Source organism: Mastigoproctus giganteus, chromosome 2, assembly GCF_048544385.1.
Source record: "Mastigoproctus giganteus isolate SK-2022 chromosome 2, ASM4854438v1, whole genome shotgun sequence".
NCBI lineage: Eukaryota > Metazoa > Arthropoda > Arachnida > Uropygi > Thelyphonidae > Mastigoproctus > Mastigoproctus giganteus.
The window spans coordinates 50,420,324-50,443,498 of NC_143576.1; the positions used below are offsets into that span (position 1 = coordinate 50,420,324).

The 23,175-nt window shown below is 39.0% G+C and overlaps 1 protein-coding gene across 1 annotated transcript in view; it reads left to right on the top strand.

Annotated features, from left to right (window-relative positions):
* mute (gon-4 like protein muscle wasted) overlaps window positions 1–23,175 on the top strand; it is a 1,102,179-nt gene that overhangs the window by 114,188 nt on the left and 964,816 nt on the right. The window contains exons 4-5 of the mRNA XM_090389940.1: window positions 3,580–3,729; window positions 19,284–19,427. Coding sequence (XP_090246066.1) covers window positions 3,580–3,729; window positions 19,284–19,427 — 294 coding nt within the window. The remainder of the gene's footprint in view (window positions 1–3,579; window positions 3,730–19,283; window positions 19,428–23,175) is intronic.

The following is a 23,175-nucleotide window of genomic DNA, read 5'->3' on the forward strand; positions in this document are numbered from 1 at the left end:
CTAATATTGTTGCCCTTCTCTGTACTCGTTCCAGCATCCCTACATCCTTCTTGATATGATGCCTCCAGACCTGTATACAGTACTCTACGTGTGGCCTGACCATTGCCTTATACAAGGGAATAATCACCTCCTTATCCCTGCTAGAAAAATTCCTATATATCATTGACAATACACCATGAGCTACACTTGCAGCGCGTCTGCACTGCTCAGAGAACTTCATATCTGCCTTCACAACCACCCCAGGTCCCTTTCATTCTCTACCACTGTCAGTGTAGTACCACAGAGTTGATACGTTGCTCTGGGGTTGCTGTTTCCCATATGTAGTACTTTACATTTGTTAATGTTAAACTTCATTTGCCACCTCTCAGCCCATCTGCTCAACATTCCAAGATCCTGTTGCAGCAGCATAGTGTCCGTAGTGTCCTTGACAACCCTGCCAACCTTCATATCGTCTGCAAACTTGGACATTAAGCTTGATATACCATCCTCAATATCATTTATAAATACAGAAAACAATAAAGGACCCAATACTGAACCCTGAGGGACTCCACTAATAACATTAGTCCACGATGAGCAGTGTCCATTCATTAGCACTCTCTGTCTTCTCCCCCTAACCACCCCTTTATCCATAGCAGCAATTTGCCTCCAATGCCACACTGCTCCAATTTGTGCAGCAGTCTTCCATGAGCAACAGTATCAAAAGCCTTTCTGAGATCCAAGTATATAATATCAAAGTTATTCCCTGCATCCAGTTCTTTTGTGACTGCATCATAGTATCCAATCAAATTGGTCAGGCAAGACTTCCCCTTAACAAAACCATGCTTTGAGCTATAACTGAAGTCTTGTCTAGATGATCCTGCAGTGCTTCTTTAACCAGTGCCTCCATTAATTTTCCGGGAACAGAAGTTAAACTCACAGGTCTATAATTACTTGTGTCAGCCTTTGATCCTCCTTTGTTTATTGGCGTCACATTTGCACATCTCCAGTGCATGGGTACCTCCCCTGAGTCCAAGGAAGCGCTCACAATTATGGCTAAGGGTTTGCTTACTTACTTTGCTGCCTCCTTTAATATAACTGGATAGATTCCATCCACCCCAGGTGCCTTTCTTGTGTTTATCTTCAACAATTTCTCCTCCACTTTACTCTCAGTTATTACAAGATTCTCTAGCTTACTGCCAGAGTTGAATACATCTCTGGCATTCCCATCGCTGAATAACTCCTCATGTGTGAATGTCGATGCAAAATATTCATTTAGTTTGTTAGCTACCTGAGCAGGATCATCAACAGTTGACCCATTGATATCAAGTGGACCAATCTGATTCATCCCCTTCCTTCTAGAGTTTACAGAAGTAAAGAACTCTGCTGTTTTTCTTTGCATCCCTTGCCAAGGATTTCTCGTAATCTGCCTTCGCCTGCCTAACCTCCTTTGTAACTTGGTTACAGATCAACTTGTATCTGTCATAGGCTTCTGTGTCACGTGTTAATTTGTATGTATCCGATGCATTTTTCTTCTCTGCCATATGCCTCATTAGTTCATCTGACATCCATTTAGGCCTAAACCTTGAACAATATTTCTTAGTTGGTATGTAAAGCCTAGTAGCTTCCAAGATAAGTTCTTTGAATGCTTCCCACTTTGAATTTGTTGTTGGTAACATCATCAGTTGATCCCACTGTATAGAATTTAAATACTGTCTCAGTCCATTGTAGTCGCCTTTACGAAAGCAATATCCCTTCCCTTTACCCCTAATGGTAGTTACCTCTTTGAGTAAATCCCACTTCAGAACACTGTGATCACTGCCACCTAGGTGTTCATTTATCTGCAGATTCTTAATGCATGAAGAATCACTACTGATAATCAAATCAAGAGTATTGCTCCCTCTAGTTGCCTCCCGAACATGCTGATATAGAAAACAATCATCCAATAAATCCACAAAAGCCTTGCTAGTGTGTGAGTGACTAGCCCCCAAATTCCAGTCAATATCTGGGAAATTAAAATCCCCCATAATAAGACTCTCTGATTTACTGGCCCACTCTATTTCTCTGTACAGTTTCTTATTATACTCATCAGCGTCATTAGGCCTACAGCACACTCCTACTCTCAATTTTGATCTCCCAATGCTTATGTCACACCAAACTGACTCGACACTGCACTGTCCAGAGATGTCGACTGGTTTCACTTCCTTGGATTTTATGTGTTTCTTAACTAATAGGAGAACCCCTCCTCCCTTCCTATCCTGTCTATCCTTTCTGTAGACATTGTACTCCCCAAATTCCAGTTCTGCATTCCTTATATCTGTGTGACACCACGTCTCTGAAATCCCAACAATATGTGCCTTTCATGTTTTGAGAAATACCTCAAATTCATCAAATTTATTTACTAGACTCCTAGCATTGGTGTACATGCAAGTATACATGCACCTGCTCCCCCTCTTAGCCACCCTAACACAACCCATGTGTTTACTTGTACCCCAATGATTCCCAGCAGTCTCTGAAATATCCTGCATCTTATTTTCCAGGCTGCTGCTCATTCCAATAGAAGCAGTGCAAGAATCACTTTCTCCTCTGCCAGTGACTACTGTTAATCTATTAGTCCTTGTATCCCCCAATCTAGCAGTTTTCCGACCCACCTAAGACTGCCTCGATAGCATCAGCAAACATTCTTGCACCCTTTCTATTTAAGTGTATCCCATCCCTGTAGAAGCAGTCTCTCCTGTTAACAAGTATAGACCAGGCTGAAAAAAATTCTACCCCTTGAGCCCTGCACAATCTTTCCAGGGCCGAATTGATCGACAGGGCTCTCATCATATACTCCCTCCTATCGTGTCTGGGCAGAATTGCAGACACTTTCAAATTCAACCCTAATTCACGGCTGTTTTTCATCAGTGACCTGTACTTGTTAAGTAATTCCGCCGGTCTCCTACTCTTAATATCATTAGTGCCATCGTGTACAACTATATCACCTTTTGTGCCCTTAAAAGATGATATCCTCTCTACAACGTCATCACCCTTTGCCCCTAGCAGACATACCCTGGTCCTGTTCCACCTATCCTTTTTACAAAGCATGTTTCCCGTTTCTCTGACAATAGAGTCACCAATCCCCATATATACAGAAATAAACCAATCCCCATAATTAAGGTACCTAAAATTATAATTAATCCTTTACTACAGATTACAACTCTGTTAAGCAGTAAACCAACAACTTATTACAGAAAAATTTTAAGCAAGCTAATGAAAATGTTTGATGCTGAATATCCTTGTTCCCACTCCACAAGAAGCTGCCCTGATAGGGATTTATTTCCATGATTACTCTTCATGATAAGGGATAATGAAGGATAAACATGGAAAGAATATTAGAAGTAATTTTTCTATACAAATGGAGAAAGACAAAAAAAAACACGATCACCTGCTGTGATTGTGTTGAAGAGTTTTCCTTAAAAGTGTAAATTAGATTTTTTTGTTTAGAAGGAAATGGTTTAGATGTTATTTGAAGCATGTATTTAATTTGTTTTTGCTTAATTATTTCATGAAATTTACCAATTAGATAACTTATGTCGTTGTTATTCTTCCTTATTTGCTAAGAAAAAGAGGCCCATTAAAAAAAAAGAGGAGCCTATGAATGCTGAAGTGGAGAAAATGCTTGAAGGAATGGAAGGAGAAATTGACTACATTTTAGAAGATACAGCACAGAAAAATAGACTTTCTACAATAAATGTAAAAAATATTCTTCGAGTGAGTATATTAGACTTTCTCTTAGATGTACTCCTTGTAATTATTAGTTTTGTAGTGACTTCTTTCTGGCAGTTAATTTCATGTTGTTCTCTAGTCTTTTGCTCATACCACATTGTCCTGGGTTTCTAACTCTAGTGACCTTATCACCATTTTCATTTGCTTACCATATCTTTCCTTTTACATTTTTTCTTAGCTTTGATTGTTTGCTGTTAATCTCACTGTTATATTCACAGAAGAGGATAATATTCAGGAAAGGAGAGTATAACATTTTGATTATACCATTCTCGATATAAAATTTCAAGTAGTAATAGTAGTGGCAAATGATACAAGAAAGCAAGCTTATATAACATTAGCCAAAAAAATAACAAACAAAAAAGAAGGCAAACTTCAACATATCTATCCTGCAACCCTCTTTCCTTAACTTAAACGTCTCAGCAAGAGGAAGAATGTTCACATTTAGCTTACTCAGTCCTTTCAAGCACTTCAACACCTGTCTTCACCAATCTGGTTGCCCTTCTCTGCACCCATTCCAGCAGATCCACATCTTTCCTAAAGTGAGGCCTCCATACCTGTGTACAATGCTGAGGATGCGACATAACCATTGTCTTGTACAAAGTGATAATCACCTCCTTATCCCTGCTAGCAAAGTTTCTATATATCATTGACAAAACTCCATTAGCTATTCTTGCAGCATGTGTGCACTTTTCAGAGAATTTCATATCTACCTGAGGGTAGATATGAAATAAAATTACCCTCGGGTCTTTTACATTTCGTTTTCTACTACTCTGAGTAGTACCATACAGTTGGTATGTTTCTCTGGGTTTACTGCTATCCATATGCAGTATTTTGCATTTTTCAATGTTAAACTTCAGTTGCCATTTTTCAGCCCACTGCCTGACTTTTCTAGATCCTGTTGCAGAAGCATACTATCATTACTGTTATTGAACACCCTTCCAACCTTTGTTATCATCTGCAAACCTAGACATTAAGTCTCATATACTTTCCTCAATATCAATGATAAATATTGAAAGTAACAATGGGCTCAGCACTGAACCGTGGGAGGGGCTTGTCTGATAACATTAGTCCATGATGAGCAGTGCTCATGTCTAGCTTGCGTGCTTGTAGATTTTGCACTTTATTTTCATTGGAATTTTCTTGTTGCACAAACATTCCTACCCTTGCAGAATATTTATTCTAACCAACTTTGATCTAACGTTTTGCACCACTTCCAAACAAATCGCAAATGCACCCTACCATGGAATATTGTTCCCACATCTGGGGCGGTGCCTCAAAACCTCTCTCAGGATTCTAGATTCCATTCAGAATAGGGCAGTTAGTTTAATTAATGACTCATCTCTAGCAGAGTCTCTCTCTCTCTCTCTCTCTCTCTCTCTCTCTCTCTCTCACATAGACACTGTTTTTGCTGCATGCCTTTTCTACAGATACTTCCATGGGCACTGTTCTTCTGAATTGGATTCTATAATTCCTGTTCTCTTTCAAAACAATCCAAACATTTGCTGCCACCAGCCAACATCCATTTACTGCCCAACTTCAAAATCATAGAATCAACTTTTCATCTTCCTCGTCTATTCATTCAACTGCTGTTTTCTGGAACAACCTTCCTTCGTATGTATTTCCTGAAAATTACAGTCTAGAGAAGTTTTAGTCTAATGTCAACAAATATCTTCTTTCGTCTTCACAACCTCCAAGCCATGCATGGTACTCTAAGTATTATAGGTTCTAACACCTCTCGTGTTTTGGGTTTTCATAAAAAAAAGAAAAAAAAAAGTATCACCTTTCAAGCAAAAGAAATCATAGAATGAATAACTAGGCCAAATGAGAGGAGTCATGATTAAGGCATGTGATAACTGAGATAGCATCAAAAAATGTAGTGAGGATTGGCAGACTGTAGTTGGAAATGGACATCAGTGAGAATGGAACTGTGGCCAGATAAATTAATGAAATGAATAAAGAAGTTTTTGGGAGGTTTAGATCTTCTCACAGATAAATTTGTTCAATTACTGTTAACATTTTTGATTCATTCAGTAGAAAAATGAAGGGGGGGGGCACATGTATGAATTAATGAAATTTATGGATATAGTATACTACTTGGACTGCTTCCAGCCACCAGCTAGCAGAGTAAAGGCAGAAAGATCATATTTGAGTAGATTCAGATGACTCCTAGACAGTTACCAATAGTTTTGGTACCTAGGCTACTAACTAAGTCAACTACCTAGTCAATGGTGGCTGGCATAGAAAACCATTCTAGAGTTATACCATTGAGAGATAAGGAATATTCAACATCATCATAAGCCCCATAAAAAATTCAAAGACAATACCTATACAGTATGTTGGAAGAGATGAGGATAGAGCTTTGCTCTGGGAATTAAACATGGGTTTCATCACTTCAAGCTTCCAACAAAGTGGTGGTATAAAACCAGATGATGGTTTGAGCCATCTACTACCTAGTATTGCCTGGAATAAAAAAAAGGCAGAATTCCTCTGTGTGATACAGATGCCATGCCTTAAACCCTATGTACAAGGTTCAAGTCAGTGTGTTTAGTGAGCTCCGTGCAGTCTGAAACACTGCACCTATGCTAGGTGCACTGTTTCAAACCATGCACACGTAGGTGTGTATGCAGGGTTGAAAATGGGCCTATCATTGCAAAGAACGCAAATCAGAAGATCAGGTTATCACAGAATGACTATACCTCACCAAAATTCAGATCACCTGACTCACAATAATGACCTTAATATCAGTTCCATCAGTGTTTTAGACCACCAGATAGAAAGACCTGTCCTATATGGAAAAATGTTTATGACAAACAATAAAGACCACCTTAAGGATGAATCTTCTATAGGAGATATTGCAATAAACTTCTCGGACTGGTGAAATAAAAAGAACACAAAGCGGCAAAGAACTCAAAAATGGTTTTATTTTTATTAAAAGTAATCACCACCTGAGTGAATGCATTATTACACTGTTCTAAAAGTTTCTGAAAAGGGTTAGCAAAGAAGTCCAAAAAAATTATATTCAGTATGACAGTTATGTTTTTTTATGTCCTCAACATCCTGAAATCTCTTTTCTTTTGAGGGAAATTTTCAGTTTGGGAGAGGAATTTCTGATCTCTTTACATTAATCACAGAGGATTAATGTAAAGAGATCAGAAAAGTTGGGTGTATGGCTGATCTCTACAGTGCTAGGCTTCATCAGAAGTGTCTTCACAACAAGTGAAGAATGGGTGGTTGCACTTTAACACAGCAAGAACTGGCTGCCTTTTTCTCAAAATTGCATCCTCATCCAAGAAATGCTCTTCAATAATCGTTGAAGCACATGTATGCAGAATGTAGTACTGAATCTCTCCCCTTCATGTAAAAATTCCTTGTGAATGACACCCTATTTGTCAAAAAAAACATGATCAGCATCACCTTGATTGTGGACGAAAACTTTTTTGGGCCTTGGTAATAATTTTGAGGTTCTTTGCAAACTCGGATACTTTATCTCTAGGTCATACAGAAACACATCTCCAGTGAAAATATCAAAGAAATTAGAATTGTCTTGACATGGCTGGATGAAGTCTGCATGATGGCACTGTTCATTGCTTCTGCTCATCCGTGTGGATGTGCAGCACAAATTTTGCACAGATAATCCTTTTCCCTAAATCTTCATGCAGAATTAGGCAAATCACCTCCTTAGAATCAAATGACCATCTCTTGCCACAATTTCCCCCACTTTTGCAGCTGTGTCCTCATTTCAAAGGTTTACATCCACTTCTTGGGTCATCAGGAACCACCTCACATTTGTCTTTGAATCACTTATGCTATTAAAACACACTGGTACGACAACATTTCATCATTATAAACAGTTTTTAATATTTCATACATTTCTGTCACACACTTTCTCAACTTAAAGCAAAATTTGATATTCATCCATTGCAAAATTGTGACACAGAACATTAATACCACTAATGAAACTGTTAGTTAAGCAAACTGTCAGTGGACAATCTTTGCACTACCACCATCTGTTGGAGGAACGAAGAATACGCTGTACCTCATCTAACTCAGTGAATTCCTTATATAGAAAAGAAAATTAAGCTAAGCTGTATGACCTCTGGAAGAGGTATCTCTATTATACACAATAGTGGAATTATTTCATTCTTCTCAGCTTATTTCAGCATCAAAAAGTTCTTGAAATAAATTCAGAAACACAGAAAAAATTTATTAAATAAAAAATCTGGTAACTCCCATTGGACAACTTAATAATCACAGAGGATTAATGCAAAGACAAAACTTCCAGAAAGGATCAAAAACAGTGTAAAAGTGGGAGCAGCAACCTGCAGTTACATGTTCAAAGGCTCTTTGAATATATAACTGCAGCTCTTTAATTTTTAGTCCACATTGTAAGATAAGGGACGTATTTCAATGAGCAAATATGAACTATATTAAAAAATAATCAAGAAACCGTCTGAAAACAATGCGACCACTCAGCGTGTTTAAATATGAAAATTACGGCATACTCACCTGATGTTGAGAGATTCGCGCAAGAAGTTCAGCAGCAAAATTAACATTCATTCGTACCTAATTGGATGTTTGTTAAGCTTTTTCAGTATCAATAAATAATATTTCATAAACTATATTTTTTTTAGTAGAACACCTTCCCACTCAATTCCATTTCAAAAAAAACTCCCCGCCACCCCAGCTTGAGCTGAGTTGCGGCTCTTCGGATTCTTTTTTTTTTTCTTTTTTTTTTTTTTTTTAATTAAATCAAAAATGGCTCTTTACTCAGAAAAGGCTGCCAACCCCTGGTGTAAAACATGAAAGAAAGAGGTAAAATGCATTGAAAAGAAGAATCTGAACCAATGTAGGTTTAGAAGAACAGTGCCCATGCAGCAGAAACAGTGTCTATGAGTCAGAGTGGAGAGAGAGACGTTGCTAGAGATGAGTCATTAATTAACCTAACTGCCCTCTTCTGAATGGAATCTAGAAGCCTAAGAGAGGTTTTGAGGCACTGCCCCAGATGTGGGAACAATATTCCATGGTAGGGTGGATTTGCGATTTGTACAGAGTGAACAGCTGTTCGCAAGTGAGTAATGCCAAGGGCAAAAGAGAAAAACAAGTTTTTTAGATGCAGAGGAAGCAATACTTGTAATGTGCTTGTGCCATGAGAGGTTAGAAGTCAGAATAATCCCCAAAAGAGATATATCATTTTGCCTTGAAATCGGAGTGTCACCAAAGATAAGCATAGGAGCAGAAGAATCCTTTTTGCGAGATATAAGACAAGACTGAGTTTTAGAAGGATTGAAATCAACTAAGTTGTCTTTGCCCCATTGAAGAGCAATCAATAACAAAGAACACGGCACACAAATTGTAAGTAACATAATATGCGCAAGTGAGAACGGAGTAAGGAGTTACAAAGCTTTAAAAATAGGAATGAAGAGAAGATCTGAAATTTAATTTTTTTTATATGATTGAAGATTTCGTGGAAGTGTAAACACATTTCATCAGAATAATTCACAGAATTCCAGCTGTCGGTATTATCGCAAATTCAGTAAGATCGAGTTTACTGTCTGTTTATGAAAACTTTCACTAACAGAAAATCCCAATAAACAGGTGGCTGCTAATTGTTTTATGGTTGTGACCTCCAGAATTTCGACCGAACCACGTGGTACCGTCGGAGACAATCGTAGAGTAATTTCCAGTGCTGCGGTCTCCTGCCCCGATTAAACGGCATGCTGTCCCAATTAAGCGAAGTAAACCCTGCTGTTTTCTCAATTAGTTTCTGTTTTTTAAGATTTGCCCCAAATAAACGGCTGCCCCGATTAACCGGAATCCACTGTATATATATTTCCCTTTATTTTAACATTAAACATTGTTACACCTTTTGATGTAGATGTGATAGAGAATTTTTATGGTGATTTTTGGAATCGGCACATTTATTTCCTCCAGAATCACATATTTTCGTTGCAGAGGTATAACAAAAAAAATCTTGCCTAGTGTAATTTTTTTTATTCTTGTTACTTTTAGCTGATTGTAAGACTCCATTATTATAAAATTGGAATATTGGTTTAAATGCATTTAGTTTGCTTACATTATCAGCATTAAGTTTAATGCCTTATTTAGTTTTATCTAGGAAGTTTTAGTTTTATTCTAAAGGTTTTTACTGTTACACTTTCAGGATAACTATAAGGATGCTGCATTATATCTATTAGGTTTTGCGTAAATGAAACTTTAAATGAGGAGTAAATATTTGGTTATTTAGATTTTAATATTTAGACCTTAATTTTTATTGTAAATCTGTTACTTAAGTTGGATGCACTGAGGCAGAATCTCCTTATACTCAACAAGAGACTATGCCAATACAAAGAGAGCTCCCAGAGGAAAATAAACAATTGAATCTTCGATGAGGACCAAAGAGCCTTCTACATGAGTCTCAGAGAACAAGGGAAAGACAGAAATGGACCACCCGAGCAGAAGATGATGGAGTTCTGGAGCAACATATGGAGCAGCAAAGTAAGACGACAGCCAAGCCCCCTAGATTGAACTAGAACGGAAAAAAAGCCAAGTATGTACAGGTGATCAGAGAGTGGGAGATTCTGGAGGAAGAAATAAAACAGTTGATCAGAAACTCCCACAACCCCAGGAAAAAATAACATACACAATTACTTGTACAAGAAGCTTACTTGAACGCACACAAGCACCTAGCAGCGCAGATCACCCAACTGATAAGGCATCCAGAGACAATCCCGAAGTATCTCACTCAAGGAATCACATATCTGAAGCCTAAACATGAAGATACAACAAACCTGGTGAAATACAGGCCCATCACCCGTCTCCCAATGATGTTCAAGATCCTGACCAGCTGCATAACTAAGATATAAGACCACTCGGAGAGCCAGAACATAATGCTGAACAGCAGAAAGGATGCAAGGAACAATTAACAATACATACTGCAGTTTTAGAGCAAGCCTACAAGAAGCACCTCAACTTGTACACGACCTACTTTGATCACCGCAAGGCCTTCAGCTCCATGCCTCCTAGCTGGATAATAGAGACGCCAAAGATGTACAAAGTCTATCCAACAGTGACAAACTTCCTAGAAGCAAAGATGGCAAAACGGAGTACCACCATTAAGATTGAGAACATCACAACCAGACTGATCCTCGTCAGGAGAGGAATCTTTAAGGGAGATGCCCTGAGCCCTCTATGGTTCTCTCTAGCAATCAACCCATTATTCACCATGCTCAACAGCAGCAAGTATGGATATAACCTCAAAGAAGGGAAGAAAAACATGTACTTCCTCACCCACCTGATGTACATTGATGACATCATGCTCTACACAGCCTCCGAGAAGCAACTCCAGCTACTACACTGAATCACCAAGGAATTCAGCAGTGATATAAGGATGGAATTTGGTCTAGACAAATGCAAGACCCACAGATTGCATCAGGAGAAATTAGTTAGCCGAAAGTACCAGCTGCAAACTGGTAAGGACATCAAAGCCACGACAGAGCGAGAGACCTACAAATACCTGGGGATGATGTAGGATCAGCAGTTACAGCACAAGGAAATAAAGGCCCGCCTTACTGAAAAATGCTACCAGACACTCAGAAGCCTGGTGAAAGCAAATTATAATGGAGGGAACACAGTTAAAGTCATAAGCACCCATGCAGTCCCAGTGCTATCACACTCCTTTGAGATCAGAGATTGGACTAACACCGTGCTGGAGGATATCATGAGAAAGACAAGGACAGTGATGTCCAAGAGCCACCAACACCAACCAACGTTAATGGTGGAAAGAATGAGAATGCCTCCTTGAGCAGCAGAAATCAGCGATAGTTAACCCGAAGGATTACCTTCAGAATAATGCACCAGCACTCTATCAGGCCATAAGGAAGATAGACAAGCAGCATACCCCACTCAACCTAAGCAAGGAGTTCCCTCTTGCCCAGACAGCACAAACGAAGCTAGAAAGATTGGAAAAGACGACACTCCATGGTAAATACTACAATGACCTCCATCTAGATCACATAGATAAAATTACTTCCAATGCATGGTTCACGAGTGGGATGCTCTTCCCCGAGACTAAAGGTTTCATGCTCCCTATCTAAGACCAGGTAATCAACATCAGAAACTATAATAAATACATTGCCAAGGAGCCTGGACTGTAACATGACATGTGTCGATGATGCCACCTGGAATCAGAAACAATCCAACACATCACCGCAGGATGCAAGGTGATCAACCAGATTGATTACACTTAGCCAGGATAATACATCTGAAGCTAGCAAGGAAATAACAGTTGATCAAGGAATGTGTACTGTATTACAAGTACGAATCCCAGGCAGTACTAGAGACCCCAACCCACAAACTGCCCTGGGACTGCACCATAATAATGGATAAGGTTAAAAGGTACAATTTATTAGCATTAGTAGAGGCATATGATGCAAGAAAGCAAGCTTATGCAGCATCAACCAAAAAAAAAAAAAAAAAAACTTCCACTTTTCACCCCTCCGTTCGAGATACCTGTCCAGCTGAGCCTTAAATTTATTTACGCCATCAACTTTTCTTCGTTTTCTGCATAAGTGTTTTGCCACTGTCTTTTGTACTTTGTTTATAGCACATTGGAGCTGTAGTAGTAGTAGTAGTAGTGGCACTTGATGCAAGAAAGCAAGTGCAGGAGCTTATGCAGCATCAGCCAAAAAAAAAAAAAATCACACCATACCCTCCAATTGCCTGTCCAGTTCCTCCTTAAATTTATTTGATAAATGTGAAAATGTGAATAACAATCGGCTCCCCACATCATGGTAGATATTCCTTGGAGAATGTTTAATTTATGTTCTAGGAAATTTAATTTGTCATCCACAATCCTAGAAATCAGATACTATGTTTGAGTTGGATTTGTAAATTGCTAATTCTGGATCAGGATGCAACCTTCGTTTTCTGCATAAGTGTTTTGCCACTGTCTTTTGTACTTTGTTTATAGCACATTGGAGCTGTAGTAGTAGTAGTAGTAGTAGTAGTAGTAGTGGCACTTGATGCAAGAAAGCAAGTGCAGGAGCTTATGCAGCATCAGCCAAAAAAAAAAAAAAAAAAATCACACCATACCCTCCAATTGCCTGTCCAGTTCCTCCTTAAATTTATTTAACCTATCAACTTCCACAACGACAGATGGAAGTTTGTTCCAGCAATTAACCACCCGCTGGCTAAAGGCAAATTTCCGCACATATATTCTACATCTATCCTTTCTTAATTTGAACTTATGTCCCCGTAGGTTCGTATTCTGAACAAGTGAGAGGATCCCATCAGAATTCAGCGTGCTCAACCCATTCAAGGCCTTATAGACCTCTATCAGATCACCGCGCAGGTGCCTAGTCTCCAGCCACTGCAATTTGCAGAACTTAAGCCTCTCTTGGTAAGAGGATCCCTTCATTCCCCTCACCAATCGTGTTGCTCTTCTCTGTACACGCTCAAGCAAATCTACATCCTTCCTAAAATGAGGCCTCCAGACCTGTACGCAGTACTCAAGGCGTGGCCTGACCATTGCCTTATACAGAGGGACAATCACCTCCTTTTCCCTGCTAGCAAAATTCCTATATATCATTGACAAAACCCCATGACCTGCCCTAGCAGCCTGTCTACATTGCTCAGAAAACTTCATATCTGACTGCACAATTACTCCCAGGTCTTTTTCATTTTCTACCACCTTAAGTGTAGTACCACACAGTTGGTACGTTTCTCTGGGGTTACTTCTACCCATATGCAGTACTTTGCATTTGTCAAGGTTAAACTTCAGTTGCCACTTCTTAGCCCATCTGCCCAGATTATCTAGATCCTGTTGCAGTAGCACACTGCCATTACTGTCATTAACAACCCTGCCAACCTTCGTGTCATCTGCAAACTTCGACATTAAGCCTGATATACCTTCATCAATATCATTGATAAATATACAAAACAACAGTGGACCCAACACCGAACCCTGTGGGACTCCACTAATAACATTAGCCCACGAAGAGCAGCACCCATTGATTACCACCCTCTGTCTTCTCCCACTTAACCATCCTTTTATCCATTGTAGCAACTTACCCTTAATACCATTCTGCTCCAATTTGTACAGTAGTCTTCCATGCGCAACAGTGTCAAAAGCTTTCCTGAAATCCAAGTATATGATATCAAAATTATTTTTTGCATCCAGTTCCTTTGTGACCACATCATAATAACCAATCAAATTTGTCAGACAAGACTTTCCCTTAACAAACCCATGCTGTGTCTGAATTATTGCTGCAGTCTTGTCTAGATGATCCTGCAATGCATCTTTAACCAGTGACTCCATTATTTCCACAACAAGGGATGGAAGTCTCTTCCACCAACCAACTACCCACTGGCTAAAGGCAAATTTGCGCACATCTATCCTACATCTGTCTTTCCTCAATTTGAATTTATACCCTCTCAGGTGATTATTCTGAGAAAGAGGAAGAATCCCATTGGCATTGAGCATTCTCAAACCATTCAAGGCTTTATACACCTCTATCAGATCACCTCGCTGGTGCCTAGTCTCAAGACACTGTAATTTGCAAAACTTAAGCCTTTCTTCGTAAGAGCAACCCTTTGTTCCATTCACTAATCTTGTTGCTCTTCTCTATATTTCGTTCCAGCAGTTCTACATCCTTCTTGAAATGAGGCCTCCAGACCTGTATACAGTACACAACGTGTGGACTGACCATTGCCTTATATAAGGGAATAATCACCTCCTTATCCCTGCTAGAAAAATTCCTGTATATCATTGACAAGACAACATGAGCTACTCTTGCAGCCCGTCTGCACTGCTCAGAGAACTTCATATCTGCCTGCACAATTACCCCCAGGTCCCTTTCATTCTCTACCACTGTCAGAGTAGTACCACAGAGTTGATTCGTTGCTCTGAGGTCGCTGTTTCCCATATGTAGTACTTTACATTTGTCAATGTTAAACTTCATGTGCCACCTCTCAGCCCATCTGTTCAACCTTTCCAGATCCTGTTGCAGCAGCATAGCATCAGTAGTGTCCTTAACAACCCTGCCAACCATTGTATCGTCTACAAACATGGACATTTAAGCTTGATATACCATCATCGAACGGCCTCCGTAGCCGAGTGGGCAGGAGCGGGAGTGCAGTAGCACACGCTCTTTGAGTAGACCGGGATTCAAGCCCCTGACTGCTGAATACGGTCGATCTGCCAACCCGCATTGGACCAGCGTGGCAGATTATGGTCCATTTCCCTCAGCATGAATTGTTGACGAGGCTTCCATCCTGCAGTGGGTTGATAATGGCTGCACTTTACTTTTTACCATCATCGATATCATTTATAAATACAGAAAACAATAATGGACCCAACACTGAACCCTGAGGGACTCCACTAATAACATTAGTCCACAATGATCAGTGTCCATTGATTACCACTCTCTGTCTTCTCCCCCTCAACCATCCCTTTATCCATAGCAGCAATTTGCCTCCAATGCCACACTGCTCCAATTTGTACAGCAGTCTTCCATGTGCAACAGTATCAAAAGCCTTTCTAAGATCCAAGTATATAATATCAAAGATATTAAGATATCCCTGCATCATAGTATCCAGTCAGATTGGTCAGGCAAGACTTCCCCTTAACAAAACCATGCTGTGCCTGAGCTATAACTGATGTCTTGTCTAGATGATTCTGCAGTGCTTCTTTAACCAGTGCCTCCATTAATTTTCCTGGAACAGAAGTTAAACTCAGAGGTCTATAATTACTTGTGTCAGCCTTTGATCCTCCTTTGTGAATTGGGGTCACATTTCCCCATCTTCAGTCTATGGGTACCTCCCCTGAGTCCAAGGAAGCTCTCATAATTATGAGAGCTTCCTTGGACTCTATTCTTATTCTTAGCCACCCTAACACAACCCATGTGTTTACTTGTACTGCAATGACTCCCATCAGTCTCTGAAATATTGTGCCTCTTGTTTTCCAGGCTGCTGCTCATTCCAATAGAAGCAGTGTAAGAATCACTTTCACCTCTGCCAGTGGCTACTGTTAATGTATTAGTCCTTGTAATCCCCCCCCCCAAACTAGCAGTTTTCCGACCCACATAACACTGCCTCTATAGCATCAGCAAATATTCTTGCACCCTTTCTATTTAAGTGTATCCCATCCCTGTAGAAGCAGTCTCTCCTGTTAACAAGTACAGACCAGGCTGAAAAAAATTCTACCCCTTGAGCCTTGCACAATCTTTCCAGGGTCGAATTGATCGACAAGGCTCTCATCATATACTGCCTCCTATCGTGTCTGTGCAGTTACAGACACTTTCAAATTCAATCCTAATTCACTGCTTTTTTTCAACAGTGACCTGTACTTGTTAAGTAATTCTGCCGGTCTCCTACTCTTAATATCATTAGTGCCAACCTATACAACTATATCACCTTTTGTGCCCTTAAAAGATGATATCCGCTCTACGACGTCATCTACCTTTCCCCCGGCAGACATACTCTGGTCCTGTTCCACGTATCCTTTTTACAAAGCATGTTCCTCGTTTCCCTGACAATAGTGTAACCAACAACTACTAGTTCCTGTGGGACCAGCGCATTCTGCCTTGGGGGTTGCCGGTGTGTTGCGTGATGACCAAGTGCAAGCTCTGGCGTTGATGTGGGCAGCTGAGAGCTTGATGGGCCCCTCAATTTAGATCGTTTGAGGGCATCCACCCTGTGCTTCATGCTGTCATATAGGCCCATAACAACACTGAGTTATCGCCTTATTTCCTTACACTCCTTACGTCGCGCACACACCAAGACAACCCCCATGGCAATATCATGTCCTGTACCCGATTGGTCCACAAACATCATGCAAGCAGTGCATTTTAAAAGGCTGTGATTCAGAGGTTCTCCCCTGAACCACAGCACTCCCATTAGCTTGAGCCTTTTGCTTTGCTTCTCTGGTCTGATTCATGATTTCGATTTAATTTCAATAAAATTTGAATTTCAGTACAAAATTATAACCCTAAACTTGTATCCCAACACAGTTATAACGGTATATATATTTTTCAGTATCGAGTATTATCTACAAGTTCCATTTATATAAGTATTAGTATTAATAATGGCCGCATGGTGCAAGAAAGCCTATGGCTTATGCTGCACTAGCCAAAAAAAAAGAATAAATAAATAAATAAAAAAATAAATAATAAAAATAATTAATAAAAAAAAAGGAAATTAAACCTATCATCCTATGCACTTCCCTTACCCGAAAGTACTATCCAGATAACCTTTGAATTTCCCCAAACTGTCGGCCTCTACCACCCATGAAGGCAACTTATTCCAGTAATTTATAACTCGCTGGCTAAAATAAAACTTCCTTCAATCCAATCTAAACATTTCCTCCCAAACTTCCTTATCAAGTTATGTATTAATTAATTATGTTACGTTTGTAATCTAAGTCGTTATATGTATTTAGTTAAAAAGTACAATTTAATTTGACAATTTAAGAAACTAAACATGGGTTTCACCACTTCAAGCCTCTAATAAGCAATGTGGTGGTATTGCACCGATTGATGAGAGTCAATCTAGTACTGGCTGGTAGCATAGAGGGTTGGCGTTTCTCCATGTGGTGTGGGCGCCACACCTCGACCCCTGCTTACGTTGGTTCACACCTGGGTGGTCACCCACCATGTATTTGTGCATGCAGGTTATACCCAGAATTACTAATAGTCCCACCATCGTGAAGGTGCAAGCAGAGGATTTGGCTGTCACAGACTGTCTGGACTTCGCCGAAATTGGGTCCACTTGACTTGAGCGTCACGGGAATATCAGTTCCATCAGCGTTTTAGACTCCCAGGTAACAAGTACAGCTTGTCTGGCATATCTGAGAGAATGTCTGTGACAACCTCAAGGACCAAAAATATGGGAATCATATACCAGCTACTATTGTTAAAAACAGAGGGCTGTATTCCTCCATGTGGCATGGGTGCCACACCTCCCCCTGCTTATGCTAGTTTGCATCTAGATGATCATTTGCATCTAGGTTCAGTATTTCAGGGCTTGCACATGTGGGTTATACCCAAGTTTACTTATAGTTTCACCCTTGTTAAGGTTCAAGGGATTTGGTTGTCAGAAATCAACCGGACGTTGCCGAAATCAGGTCCACTTGACTTCAGTGTCAACCAAATATCAGTTCCATCAGTGTTTTTCAATCCCATGTTGCAAGCCCAGCTTGGAATACCCGAGAGAAAATCTGTGACATTCCATTCCAATTGCCCTCTGCCGTCTAGTTTGAGAAATCTCCTGCCGTGTAATGATCTTCAACTTCTTAAATATCCTCCTGAAATTCTTTAAATGCTTAAGGGCAAAGGAAAAGATATTTAAACTTCAATGCTTCTAAAACTAACTTCCATCTTATATCTTTCAAATAAAGGGCGTACTGCTTATAATTATAAATCTCAGGTGATTGTCTCTTATGAGATATGCATCTCTGATTTCTAGATTAGATCACATATTCATTAGGGATTATATTTTTAGTTATGACCACTCTTAATTCACGTGTATATCTTTCACCTTTGAGATTGAGACATTTGGTAAGCAGAACGCTGAATACAGCGAATATATGGTCTGATGACGGGTTCCGGTAGAGCTCCTTAAACGTTACTGTAATGTATTTGAATTTAGCTATTAACTGAATAAACTAGCTTAATATTCATGTGTATAAGAGTGTTTGTTACTAAAAGTGTAATTCTGTGGTAAATCACTATGTAATGTCCTTTTTACTGGCCTCCATAGCCGAGTGGTCAGGAGCGGGAGTGCAGTAGCACACGCTCTTTGAGTAGACTGGGGTTCAATCCCCTGACTGCTAAATATGGTCGATCTGCCAACCTGCACTGGACCAGCGTGGCAGATTATGGTCCATTTCCCTCAGCATGAATTGTTGAGGAGGCTTCCATCCTGCAGTGGGTTGATAATGGCTGCAGTTTATAACAAGGTGGCAAGTTACGAACGGTAAATCTATGGACACTTAAGTATTAATTAACTTCTAAATCTCGCTGTCTCAATTCAGAATAAACTAAGGATCCTGACTAAGTCTTTAAGCTACTTATAGAAAATAATTTGATATGACAATTGGTCAATAAAGTGGCTAAATATGGCTAAAAAAACTTCTCGTTCAGCGGAGCAGCAACTTGTAACATGTGGATTTTGTACCCTTACCGATACTAAGTAATACCTACAAAATGTCTATCTAAGTTAAATTTTAAACCAAGTATCGTAACTAGGAATATAAAGCTACTCTAGAAAATAAGTTAATATGCTAATTTAAGCTAATAAAACAGAAAAAACTTCTCTATTCCAGGAGCAGTAAAAAACTTCCAACTTCCAGGTTAATCAAAGAAAAAACTATACACCTGTACAGTTATTTCTTTGATTTTATTATAGCAGTCTTTCACTGTAAAATATATTTTATGACTGTAAGAAAATGATTTAAGTACTAAATGTTTATTTTTGCTTGTTATATATTATGTAACAAAATATTATTGATAATTGTATATTGTATGAATTTTATATTTTTTCAGCATGTTATTACCAATGAATATGTATTGGCTATGGTACGAAATACTATGAAATCAGATGCAGGGGAATGTGGAGATACAGAAGAAGCCTTTTATGTGCCAAAACTGACAAGGTCCAAGGCAAAAGAATTGGAAGAAAAGAAAGCTGTAAATATCTTTTTCTCTCCCCACCACCCCACACCCACTGTATTTGTTATATTGTCTGCCTATTATAAATGGAATTTAGTAGATGAAGCAGATTGAAATGTACATGTATAAAATCCTTGTTATTTTTGTTTTGTGTCTATTTTTATCTACTTGAGGTTTTAAGTAACTTTTTTCATAGCATGCAAATACTAAATGTAACTAAAGAACAATATAGACTGAGAAAATCAGTTTGAGTATTCCCAGATATCAACTGGAGTATGCTATTATTATTGGGTTGGTTAGCTAAAAAAGTATTTAATCATTCCATTTCTCATGTTAAAATGAAATGTTTATGGACATTACCATTTTGCTGTGGTAATAATTGTTGAACATTTTTCATTATCCAGCGATGCTTTAAGCTAGTAGCCATTTGGCTGCTAACTTAAGAAACACTACTCTCATTATATTAGACTACCAAATTATGAATTAAAATAAATAAATAAAAGTGAAGAATTTGTTGTAGTAAGACATTCCAAAGACATGAAATCCAATAATTTAGTGAAGAACACTTCATTTCAGACATGGTGACTATTAAAGATACGTAGTGGGGTAAAAATTATACACACATAAAAATAATACATACAGTAGAATTTCAATTATCCTTCAGAGTACAGGACCGAGAGCATAAGGGATAATCAAACAGATGGATAATAGAAAATATACATTAAAAACATTATACACGCAATAGACTGGGTATTCTAACCTGTATTATTTTATTACATAATACATAACCTAATGAAATTTTATTAAACTTTAATTAGTATTTATTTTTATTATTATTAAAATTAAAATGATTAAAATATGAAACAAGAGGTTAAAGTACAACCGTATACACTGAGTTGTAAACAAAGACTGAGTAACATATGGCATCAATATCACAATTCATTATGGTGCATTAGGTTAAGTGATGGTTAACAGAGACTGACGGTAAATAGGGTGACGGACAATCAAAGTTCTACTTTATTTAGATTTCATTTGTGTGCAAAATGTGAGTGAGTTTCATAATTATTAATTTTTGTTTTCCCACTCAGATATCACTAATGTTCATAGGAAAATTGATTATTGTAATTTTTTTTTTTTTTTCTATGAAAACCACAAACACGAGAGGTATTAGAATCTATAGTACATAGTACAGTGCTTGGGTAGGAGGTTGAGAAGACGAAAGAAGATATTGGTTGATATTAGTCTTGAACTTCTGTAGACTGTAATTTATGAAGCAAGGTTGTTCCAGGAAATTGCAGTTGAATGAATAAATGAGGAAGATGAAAAGTTGGTTCTGTGAGTTTTAAGTTGGACAGTAAATGGATGTTGGCACATGTTCGGACTGTTTTGAAAGAGAGAGCGTGAATTATAGAAGACAATTCAGAAGAACAGTGCCCATGGAAGTATCTGTAGAAAAGGCATGCAGCAGAAACAGTCTATGAGACAGAGTGGAGAGAGACTCTGTTAGAGATGAGTCATTAATTAACCTAACTGCCCTCTTCTGAATGGAATCTAGAAGCCTGAGAGAGGTTTTGGGGGCACCGCCCTAGATGTGGGAACAACATTCCATGGTAGGGCGGATTTGTGATTTGTAAAGAGTGAACAGCTGTTTGGAAGAAAAGTAAACCCGAGAGCGAAGAAGAAAAACAAGTTTTTTATATGCAGAGGAAGCAATATTTGTAATGTGCTTGTGCCAAGAGAGATTAGAAGTCAGGGTAATCCCCAAAACAGATATATAATTTTGCCTAGAAATCGGAGTGTCACCAAAGATAAGCATAAGGAGCAGAAGAATCTTTTTTGCGAGATATAAGACAAGACTGAGTTTTAGAAGGATTGAAATCAACTAAGTTGTCTTTGCCCCACTGGAGAATTACCTGAATATCGGCATTTAAGGAATTGGTAGCAGATTTTCGAGAAGTTGAAGCTGATTGACCAGGGCAAGATTTCTCAAAATAGAAAGTGGAATGCAATGTGCTATCATCGGCAAAACTATGGATAGGATTTCCAGTCAATGGAAGAAGGTCATTAATATACAAGAGGAAAAGGGTGGGGGAAAGAACTGAACCCTGGGAGACATTGTCATTAGTGGAGAAGTTAAAAGACAGAGAGCCATCTACCATCAACCTCAGTGAGTGATCAGAAAGAAAACTGGATAACCAATTACAAAAAACAGTTCGCAAACCATGGAAGCTTGTTTAGAAGGCCTTTATGCCAAACACAATCGAAAGCCTTTGAGGTGTCAAGAGCAACTACTTGTGTTTCACTGAACCTTTCCGTTCAGTTAGTCCATAAATGGGTAACATAAGCCAGTATATCACCAGGGGATCGACACTGACGGAATCCATACTGGCAATCGTTGATCAGACGGAAGGTTTCTAGGTAATTTAAGAGTTGGCAGTTAATTGATTTCTTCATTACTTTAGAAAGAGTAGAAGTTTTTTTTTTTTTTTTTATGAGAACCCCAAACATGAGAGGTATTAGAACCTATAGTACTTAGTACCGTGCTTAGGTTGGAGGTTGAGAAGACGAAAGAAGATATTAGTTGATATTGGACTTGAACTTCTGTAGATTGTAAATTTTCAGGAAATACGTATGAAGGAAGGTTGTTCCAGAAAACGGCAGTTGAATGAATAAATGAGGAAGATGAAAAGTTGGTTCTATGGGTTTGAAGTTGGACAGTAAATGGACGTTGGCTGGTGGCGGCACGTGTTCGGACTGTTTTGAAAGAGAGAGTGGGAATTATAGAAGCCAATTCAGAAGAACAGTGCCCATGGAAGTGTCTGTAGAAGAGGCATACAGCAGAAACAGTGCGTCTATGAGAAAGCGAGTGGAGAGACTGTTAGAGATGAATCATTAATTAACCTAACTGCCCTCTTCTGAATGGAATCAAGAAGCCTGAGAGAGGTTTTGGGGGCACCACCCCAGATGTGGGAACAATATTCCATGGCAGGGCGGATTTGCGATTTATACAGAGTGAGCAGCTGTTTGGAAGAAAAGTAACGCCGAGAGCGAAAGAGAAAACCAAGTTTTTTAGATGCAGAGGAAGCAATATTTGTAATGTGCTTGTGCCAAGAGAGATTAGAAGTCAGAGTAATCCCCAAAAGAGATATATCATTTTGCCTAGAAATCGGAGTGTCACTAAAGATAAGCATAGGAGCAGAAGAATCCTTTTTGCGAGATATAAGACAAGATTGAGTTTTAGAAGGGTTGAAATCAGCTAAGTTGTCTTTGCCCCACTGGAGAATTACCTGAAGATCGGCATTTAAGGAATTGGCAGCAGATTTTTGAGAACTTGAAGCTGATTGAGCTGGACAAGATTTCTCAAAATGGAAAGTTGAATGCAATGTGCTATCATCGGCAAAACTATGGATAGGATTTCCAGTCAATGGAAGAAGGTCATTGATAGTCAAGAGGAAAAGAGTGGGGGAAAGAACTGAACCTTGGGGGACACCGGAATTAGTGGAGAAGTTAGAAGACAGAGAGCCATCTACCATCACCCTCAGTGAGCGATCAGAGGATACCCAATTACTAAAAACAGTTCGCAAACCATAAGATGGAAGCTTGTTTAGAAGACCTTTATGCCAAACACGATCAAAAGCCTTTGAGATGTCAAGAGCAACTACTTGTGTTTCACCAAACCTTTCCAATGAATTAGTCCATAAATGGGTAACATAAGCCAGAATATCACCAGTGGATCGAAACTGACGGAATCCATACTGGTGATCGT